The 8798-nt window shown below is 34.6% G+C and overlaps 1 protein-coding gene across 2 annotated transcripts; it reads left to right on the top strand.

Annotated features, from left to right (window-relative positions):
- Positions 1–2506: 2506 nt before the first annotated feature.
- LOC111918002 (histone-lysine N-methyltransferase ATX4) lies at positions 2507–8303 on the top strand. Of its 2 annotated transcripts, none has more exons than XM_052767512.1 (21): positions 2507–4083; positions 4166–4287; positions 4374–4442; positions 4530–4598; positions 4671–4762; positions 4857–4949; positions 5125–5260; positions 5342–5447; positions 5537–5636; positions 5731–5855; positions 5931–6076; positions 6169–6273; positions 6369–6433; positions 6520–6736; positions 6837–6920; positions 7021–7077; positions 7169–7258; positions 7341–7427; positions 7519–7593; positions 7757–7857; positions 7964–8303. In XM_052767512.1, exons 1-21 carry the CDS (start codon positions 2934–2936, stop codon positions 8052–8054), a joined length of 3180 nt encoding a protein of 1059 aa, XP_052623472.1. In that variant the 5' UTR covers positions 2507–2933; the 3' UTR covers positions 8055–8303. The 2 variants fall into 2 exon arrangements, with proteins under 2 accessions (XP_052623472.1, XP_023769414.1); XM_023913646.3 differs by having other exon boundaries at positions 2508–4079; positions 4162–4287.
- The last annotated feature ends 495 nt before the right edge of the window (positions 8304–8798 follow it).

The raw sequence follows: 8798 nt of genomic DNA, 5'->3' as shown, positions 1-8798 counted from the left end.
GCGGTTTGTGATGATTTCATCATATTTGTCATGACGATGATTTCAAGGTGGAGAGGGTGACTTGGGATGGAGAAAAAGATATATATATATATATATATATATATATATATATATATATATATATAGAGAGAGAGAGAGAGAGAGAGAGAGAGAAAGAGAGAGAGAGAGAGAGAGAGAGATGGGTGATAGAGGGATATCGTAGGTGAGAGTGGCAGGTAGTCTCAATTGTTGTTCTCGGTAGAGACGTGGGCGACGACAAAGATTAGGTCTTGCCGGAGGTGGCTCTAGAAGAAGGGGGAGGAGGCAAGACAAAGATGATACAGTATTAACCTAGTAAAATGGGGGGGGGGGGGAGGGGGGGTAGTTTTCTATTTTCTCTTTAATATAAAGAGAAAATATGGTGGTATGTGGAGACCCCTTCTTTGGAGACATTCAGTGGCAGCTGGCTTCCTTACCTATTCATTTCGGTGGTTTGGGTTTGTACTCGGCATATGAGGCTTCCTATGTATTTGTAGCCTCGAGGCCCCAATCTTGGGCATTACAAGACCACATCTTACGTGACAGTGGCGTATGTGGTATGGACTCGGATTACCTATGTGCTATGACTCATCTTCACGATACGATTCCGGGATTTGACTGTAGCGGTTCGCTAATAAGGATACCCCCACCCCCCCCTAAATCCCAAAAAGCATTTGTATGCCCTTTTTAGCAAAATCGTCAAAGATATGGAAGTCGACTTCGACATGACTGTCAGACAGAAATCAGTCTTTAAGTGTCTGCGGGCACCTCATGCTCGGGATTTTCTGCTAACTATTCCTATTGATGGTCTTGGCCATCACATGTCTCATGTGGAGTACCGAACTATCCTTCGTTACCACCTCATGATTCCCCTATTCCCAATTGACGAGATGGTATTTCTGCGAAGAAAGAAGCGCCAGTGAACTTTTTGACGGACTCACAGGATGGAAGGTCCACACTTAGGTCGGTTGACATTTTGGTTGTGGGATGGATAGGAGGGAAGCATGTGTGCGTGGATCTTACTGGGGTCTCTCCTCTCGTTGGTTTGGGGAGCGGGGGTTTCACAACAGGGCATGCCGCTTTGAAAGCCGCTGCGTGCAAAGTGGTAAAGCACGAGAATGAATGTATATAAAATCAACATGTGTTTATACCTTTTGAATTCGATACATTTGGTTTTTTCTCGCACCAGAGGCGGTGGAGCTCCTCAACAGAGTCCAATGGGTCATGAATTCTAATGTCATATCTCCTAGATCCACAAATGTTGTTTTTAAAAGAATTAGTTTTGTCATCCAGAAAGAGCTAGCGACACAGCTTGTTGCCGGTTTGCCTTCAATCGATATGTATTGAATTATTTTAATTAGTATTTATATAATTTTAGAATAATAAACTATAAAAAAATATATATAAAGAATATTTAGATAAATATTAAAAGAAATGTAAAAAGAAAATTAAAATGATATAACAGTCTTTTTAAGTTTTTCAGGACCAAAACTACATAAAAAGCTCTTTTTTTTTTTTTTTTTTACCGATGGTGCAAATTGAAAATTTTTAAATCTTATCTATATTTTTTTGCAAACCACATAGACCAAATTTGTAGTTTAGTTTAAAAAAATATGATTACTATGTAATATAGGTTTACAAAATATCATGAATATTCCTTTTTATAACTAATACCATCAAAGAAAAAGCAGACCCTTTACTCTTTTGCATATCTTAACGAACAGCCTTTCATTCCAAGCTCATAGAAACACGACAAGACTTCCATACATATAAATCTCATTAACATTTTGGCTTTTGGGTGTCTCTTTTTTCAATTTACCCCATTTTTTGAACAGATGTTTCATAATTCCGGCGACCTCAGATGGCTGCCACCGGAAAAAAAAAGGTCCAAAAAAGCTCATGAAGATTGATCTTTGACAGCAACAAATCATTGTACAACCATTTATCGTCCACCAAAAACCATAAAGACGACATTTTTATACAAAAACTAAATCTAAACTTTTTGAAATCCCGAACTTGCCCATCATAAAAAAAAATGATTTTCGTTTTGAAAACCCACTAAAAAAAGGTTAAATCTTTGTAAATTAAAAAGAAAGATCACTGTAACAAGATTTGGCGGGACTATGTGCCCAATTGCCAAAGTTGAAATCGTTATAAACAAAATAATTGAAGTCCTAAACAACCCATAACATATATGTATTCAAATTTCATCCTCTTTTTTGTTGTCTTTATCTAAAACTAACAGGAAATAGCAGCTTTGTGATAGATTCTTGAAAGAAAGTACGCACATTTCATTTCATTTGATGAATGAAGAAGAAGAAGAGAAGATTATCTGAAAGAAGTTGGAAGTGGGCTTTGTTTGGAGACCCAATTAGGCGTAAGTAAGTTAACATAAAACTCACTTTCTCTCTCCTCTGAAGCAGTCCATGTATCTATAGATACATGACATTGTATCTATATGTCCAAAAAGAAACGAAAAATATTTACAGTTAAATAAATCTTTCTTCCCTATTTTATAATCTTCTCTCCACATGACATGAAGTTTGGTTTGGGTTTCATTTTTTTAACGTTTGTTTCACGAAATAGAGATTGTATGTAATGTGCAGTGGTAATGTTAATTAAAACAACTCATATCGACTTATTTTATCAGTGGCTTCGTGGAACAGAGAGAAAGAGAGAGATCCCCTAATTCACAACCTTGAAATTTCTATCAATTCATCAAATTTCCCTCCCAAATCTCTTGTTTTTGTCGGGTACTCTGTTGTTTCGATTGATTATTGGAACACCCATTTGGATATTTCTTTCAGGGAAGTGTTGGGTTTCTTCAATTAGACGATTAGGTTTTGTGAATTGAGGTTCTTGGTGGTTAGGGTTTCGGAAAGAGTGGATTTGTGGGTGTTGGGAGTATTAGAGGAATGATAATCAAGCGGAAGTTGAAATCGGCAATGCCGAGTTTGAAGCGTTGTCGAGTTAGTGAGTCGGGCGGAGGCGGAGATGACGACGAATGGTCGGGGAAATCTCGAAAGAAACGAAAGACTAAAAACGGCAGCCATGGCCATGGTTATTACCCTCTGCATCTGCTCGGAGAGGTTGCCGCCGGGATCATTACGTTGAGTGAATTGGGATTTCACTTCGCCGCCGGCGTTATCCCTAGCTTCTGCAGCGACACCGGCGCGGTGGTGATCGTTGACTCGAAACCAATTGCACCAAAAACGGAGTTGGAAGATAACAGTAATGCTATCAACAATGATACAGTACGACCGGCTAAACCACGACCGCCGTTGGTAAGAACTTCCCGAGGTCGTGTTCAGGTACTCCCATCTCGTTTCAACGATTCAATTCTCGATAACTGGAAGAAAGAAAAAACAAAACTCGATGTCAATCAAGATTCCCACTTCGACCATGAATTCACTCCTATTAAAGACAAATCCACTCTCAAAATCCCAAAACCCCGAGATCAAATTCAAACCAAGAAACATGTCGGGGATAAAGTTAGCTACAAATGTCGCAAATCTTTACCAAAGTTTGAAGAATTCGAAGATGAAGAATACAAGAGCTTCGAGATGACAAAGTATTCCAGATTAAATTCACAACATGACGACGACGATAATGACACAAACATCAAAGCACCCGATGAATTCTCTCCTGGTGACATCGTGTGGGCAAAATCAGGGAAGCATTATCCAGCTTGGCCAGCCATTGTTCTTGATCCTGTATTGCATGCGCCTCAACAAGTTCTTGGATTTCGTGTTGATGGTGCTTATTGCGTCATGTTTTTTGGGTATTCTGGAAATGGCACACAAAGGGATTATGCGTGGATTAAAAGTGGAATGATATATTCTTTTGTAGAAAATGTCGATAGGTTTCAAGGTCAAACTGACTTGAATGATAATGAGCCAAGTGTTCTTCGTTCTGCTATAGAAGAAGCTTTTTTAGCAGAACATGGATTTACAGAAATGTTAATGGTTGAAATTAATGCAGCAGCTGGTAACTTAGATTATCTTGATTCTATCCCTAGAGGAGTTCAAAATCTTGAACATCAACGTATCTCTCAAAAACAGGCAAGTTTAAGTTTTTGTCTCATTGACATTCAGTATCCTGTTATATCTGTGTAACAATAAAAATGTTTTTTTTTTTTTGCAGGAAGTATCTAATAGACGTCACTCACAATCATGTGAAGGATGTGGGTCCACCATATCTCTTAGAATGTTAAGAAAAATGAATGACACATCTCCTAATAACCGTTTGCTTTGTAATACGTGTGCTAAGGTCTGTGGTTTCATTTCATTCACTTTCTTGGTTATTATGATTGTCTTGTCTACCAAGTGTTTGATGAAATGCTTTCTTTATTTTAGTTGACAAAATTGAAACATTATTGTGGGATATGCAAAAAGATATGGAATCGTGCGGATACTGTTAGTTGGGTGAGGAAATTTAAAATCTTTTTTACAAAAAGCTCCTTCATTTATCCTTCAAGAACTAAATTTGGTGACAATCTTGATTAATTTAAGGTACGATGTGATGGTTGTAAAGTATGGGTACATGCAGAATGTGACAAAATATCCGGTCATCATTTTAAGGTTATCATCAATCTTGATTTTCTTTTGGTCCCTTTTCTTTATAAAGTCTTACAAAGTCAAAACATTTTGTAGGATCTTGGGGCAACTGATTACTATTGCCCAGATTGCAAAGCTAAGTTCAATTTTGAGTTATCAGATTCAGAAACTTATCAACCTAAACACAGGTAACTCTTGAATCTTGAATCTTGATATAAATTCTCATTGGATATATTATCAACAGTTCATTATTTCTAAATAACAATGTATTTTGGCTTCCAGATGTAATAAAAAGCAAGAGGAAATGGTGCTTCCTGATAAAGTCACTGTTGTTTGCACAGGGGTAGAAGGAGTGTATTTTCCAAGCTTGCATTTGTAAGCATTTTGAGTAACTCATGTTTGACTATAGTCAAGAAAACGAATGATTCATAAGTTTTAAGCTTAAAGATAGTTTTTTTTCACTATATGTGTCAACCATTAAGGGAAACATATATATCTTTTTTTCAGAAATGGAACAACTTTTATATTTTTATGTTCTTTTTGTTTAAAGGGTTGTGTGCAAGTGTGGATCTTGTGGGACAGAAAAACTAGCACTTAGTGAATGGGAGAGACACACAGGGTCAAAAGTGAAAAATTGGAAAACTAGCATTAAAGTGAAGGACTCCTTGTTGCCACTTGAACAATGGGTACATTTTCTAAATTCCTACATTTTTTCATTAAATGTTTCAAGATTTTGATTTAATCACCCAAAAAATGTTATCTTTCAGATGCTTCAAGTAGCCGAGTATCATGCTCGTACTGTTGTTTCGGTGAATTCCCTAAAACGCCCTTCTTTAAAAGCCCGAAAGCAGAAACTGCTTAGTTTTCTACAAGGTATATATATATAATACATAAATACATATATGTCCTGGTTTTTAGAAATTGGAAATAAAGTTGAACAATTTTTTATTTTTTTTTAATAGAAAAATACGAACCTGTAAATGCCAAGTGGACAACCGAACGTTGTGCTGTGTGTCGTTGGATTGAAGATTGGGACTACAATAAAATCATTATATGCATCAGGTCAAGATCCTATCTTTCTTTTTTTAAACATTTGTGGGTCCCATTGATATAAAAGAAAGAAATCTAAATCTAAATCTAAATCTAAACATGACAGGTGTCAAATAGCTGTGCATCAAGAATGTTATGGTGCAAGAAATGTTCAAGATTTCACATCATGGGTATGCAGATCATGTGAGACACCAGATATCGAACGCGAATGCTGCCTTTGTCCTGTGAAAGGTATCAACTTTAATAAATCTTTTTTTTTTTATGAATAAATTATTAAATTCAAAAAATAAAATATATTTTTTTCAGGAGGTGCTTTGAAGCCTACTGATGTGGACCCACTGTGGGTCCATGTAACATGTGCATGGTTTCGACCTGAAGTTTGTTTTGCAAGTGATGAAAAAATGGAACCTGCACTTGGGATTTTAAGTATTCCATCAAATTCTTTTGTAAAGGTACTTGCTATCTTTTTTACTTTTTACTATATATAAAAAAAAATAGTACATTTTATAAAAATCTTGTGTTTTTTTCTTTGTTTTTGTGTCAGATATGTGTTGTTTGTAAGCAAATTCATGGATCATGTACACAATGTTCAAAATGTTCCACTTATTACCATGCCACATGTGCATCAAGAGCTGGCTATCGAATGGAGGTGAGGCTACTTTTGTCAAAATCCATCAATCATTTTTCAAAATGGAAAAAAGAAAAAGTTATAAAGATGTGATTTTTAATTTTTTATTTCCACAGTTGCATTCTCTTGAAAAGAATGGGAAGCAGATTACAAGAATGGTGTCTTATTGTGCTTATCACAGGTAACCATTTGGGATTTTTTAAATTTTAAATTTTTAAATATTTTTTTTTTTTGGGGGGGGGTTCTGAATCTTGGTATTTTTTTTAGGGCACCAAATCCAGATACGGTTTTAATAATACAGACACCTGGAGGGGTAATTTCGGCAAAAAGTTTACTATTAAACAACAACAAGAATGGTTCAAGATTGATTTCTTCTAGAAGATTACAATTACAACCTGAAAAAGCTTCAATTTCTGAAATTTCCAATGAGGCTGAACCATTTTCAGCAGCTAGATGCAGAGTGCACATTAGATCAGACAATAAGGTAGTCTAATATAATTTATCCACATTTTTCATTATTAACCTCGAGGTTTAGCCATATGTTCATTCATACCCTTAATTGTTTCGAAATTTGTGTTTGTTAGAAGTCAGAGGGGCTAATTGTCCACCGTGTTACAAGACCATGTCATCATTCTTTAACAACAATACAACGGTTAAACAGCCTCAGAGTAATAATAATAATTAATATTTTATCCTTTTTTTTCAAAAAAAAAAAAATCTTGTTTTAGCTTTAAAAACTCATCGGATGGATACATTTGTTTCTAACAGGAAATGCAAGAACCTCGAAGCTTTTCTACTTTTAGAGAAAGATTACGTCATTTACAGGCAAACTTTTTGTATTTTTTTTAAACAAAACTTTATTTATTTACAAATTTTCTAAAATTTTCGGTTTTTTTTTTTTTTTTTGTAAATTCAGAGAACAGAAAATGATCGCGTTTGCTTTGGTAGATCGGGGATACATGGATGGGGTCTCTTTGCACGTCGAAACATCATGGAAGGAGAAATGGTTTTTAAAAAAAATTAAGAATTTTCTAGTTATCAAGGGTATTTTAGTCATTTCACTCACTTTTTGTAAAATATATATGTAGGTTCTTGAGTATCGTGGTGAACAAGTGAGACGGAGTGTGGCGGATTTAAGGGAAGCATCGTATAGAAGAGAAGGAAAAGATTGCTACGTGGGTTTCTTTTTTACACGTTTCTCGTATAATACACGAAAAGGGTATTTTAGTCATTTTCACTGAAAAATTGAAAATCTTGTTTTTTCAGCTATTCAAAATCAGTGAAGAAGTGGTGGTGGACGCAACAGATAAAGGAAACGTAGCACGCCTAATAAACCATTCTGTAAGTCCCTTCAATGTTTTAACATTTTCACAATAAAAAACAAATAAAGAGTAAATTACACTTTTGGTCCCTTCAATGGACCAAAAATGTTATAAGAATCTCAAATAAGGACTAAAACTGAAACATGGTTGCTATTTATTGAAACTGTTTCAACTTTGAATAGTGTATGCCAAATTGCTACGCGAGGATTATGAGTGTGGGTGGTGATGAAAGCCGAATTGTGCTTATTGCAAGGACTAATGTGACAACAGGAGATGAACTAACGTGAGTTTTTTTTTTTTTTTTTTTTTTTGTAATTAAATTTCAAAGTTATTTGCTATTTAAACTAAAATTGTAACAAAATTTGAAAGTTTTTTGGTTGTGTTTGTAGGTATGATTACTTGTTTGATCCAGATGAAAGTGATGAATGCAAAGTTCCGTGTTTATGTAATGCCCCAAATTGCAGGAAGTTTATGAATTAGGATGATAGTGATACCGGATAAAAGAGTATAGAATTGGGCTCATTAGGCTAACTTGTAATTTTTTTTTTTTTTTTTTTTTTTGGGTTTGGGAAAAAGGTAATAAAAAAATGTTTAGATATATAGGAGAGAAGAGTAGGTGTAAGGGGGATTTGGAAGGATGAATTGATAGGTTACCTACCTCAATTGTGTCATCATAGTTTAAACACGATTTTGGTGTTCTTTGTCTCATGGAAAGCTTGTTTATGATGATTCTTTATGTTGTTTTAGTCTTTACACGTATGGAAAAGGGGAGAAAGTTAACGTTGTTTGTGTCAAAAGGACAAAGTATATGATTATATATATTCGGTTTGTGTTAAAATGTACAAATGGTTGGTGCAAAATAGGTAATTTTATGTTTTGTAAGTTTGGATGTTATGTATGCCTAGTTTATTTAAATTTATAATCATATTTTTATGGTGATATTTGTTGTAATGTTATATTATAAAGTTAATAGATATTGGTATTGTAATGTTGTATTATAAAGTTAATTGATATTGGTACGTGATATATATTGAAATTTTAACTTTATGTTTATGATAGTTAAGTTGAAATTAATTGTATATAAATACTTTATTTTGTAGGGCAAAATACAAAAAAACTTAATCAATTATCCATATATATTCAGAAACTTTATTGTTATCTCTATGTTCAGGTAAGTACTTATATGAGAGAGAGAGAGGAAAAAAAACCTTTGATCATAACCCT

This window comes from Lactuca sativa, chromosome 9, assembly GCF_002870075.4.
Source record: "Lactuca sativa cultivar Salinas chromosome 9, Lsat_Salinas_v11, whole genome shotgun sequence".
NCBI classification, from domain to species: Eukaryota; Viridiplantae; Streptophyta; class Magnoliopsida; order Asterales; family Asteraceae; genus Lactuca; species Lactuca sativa.
Note: the sequence above shows the minus strand (reverse complement) of the source record. Positions and strands in the feature narration are given on the sequence as shown.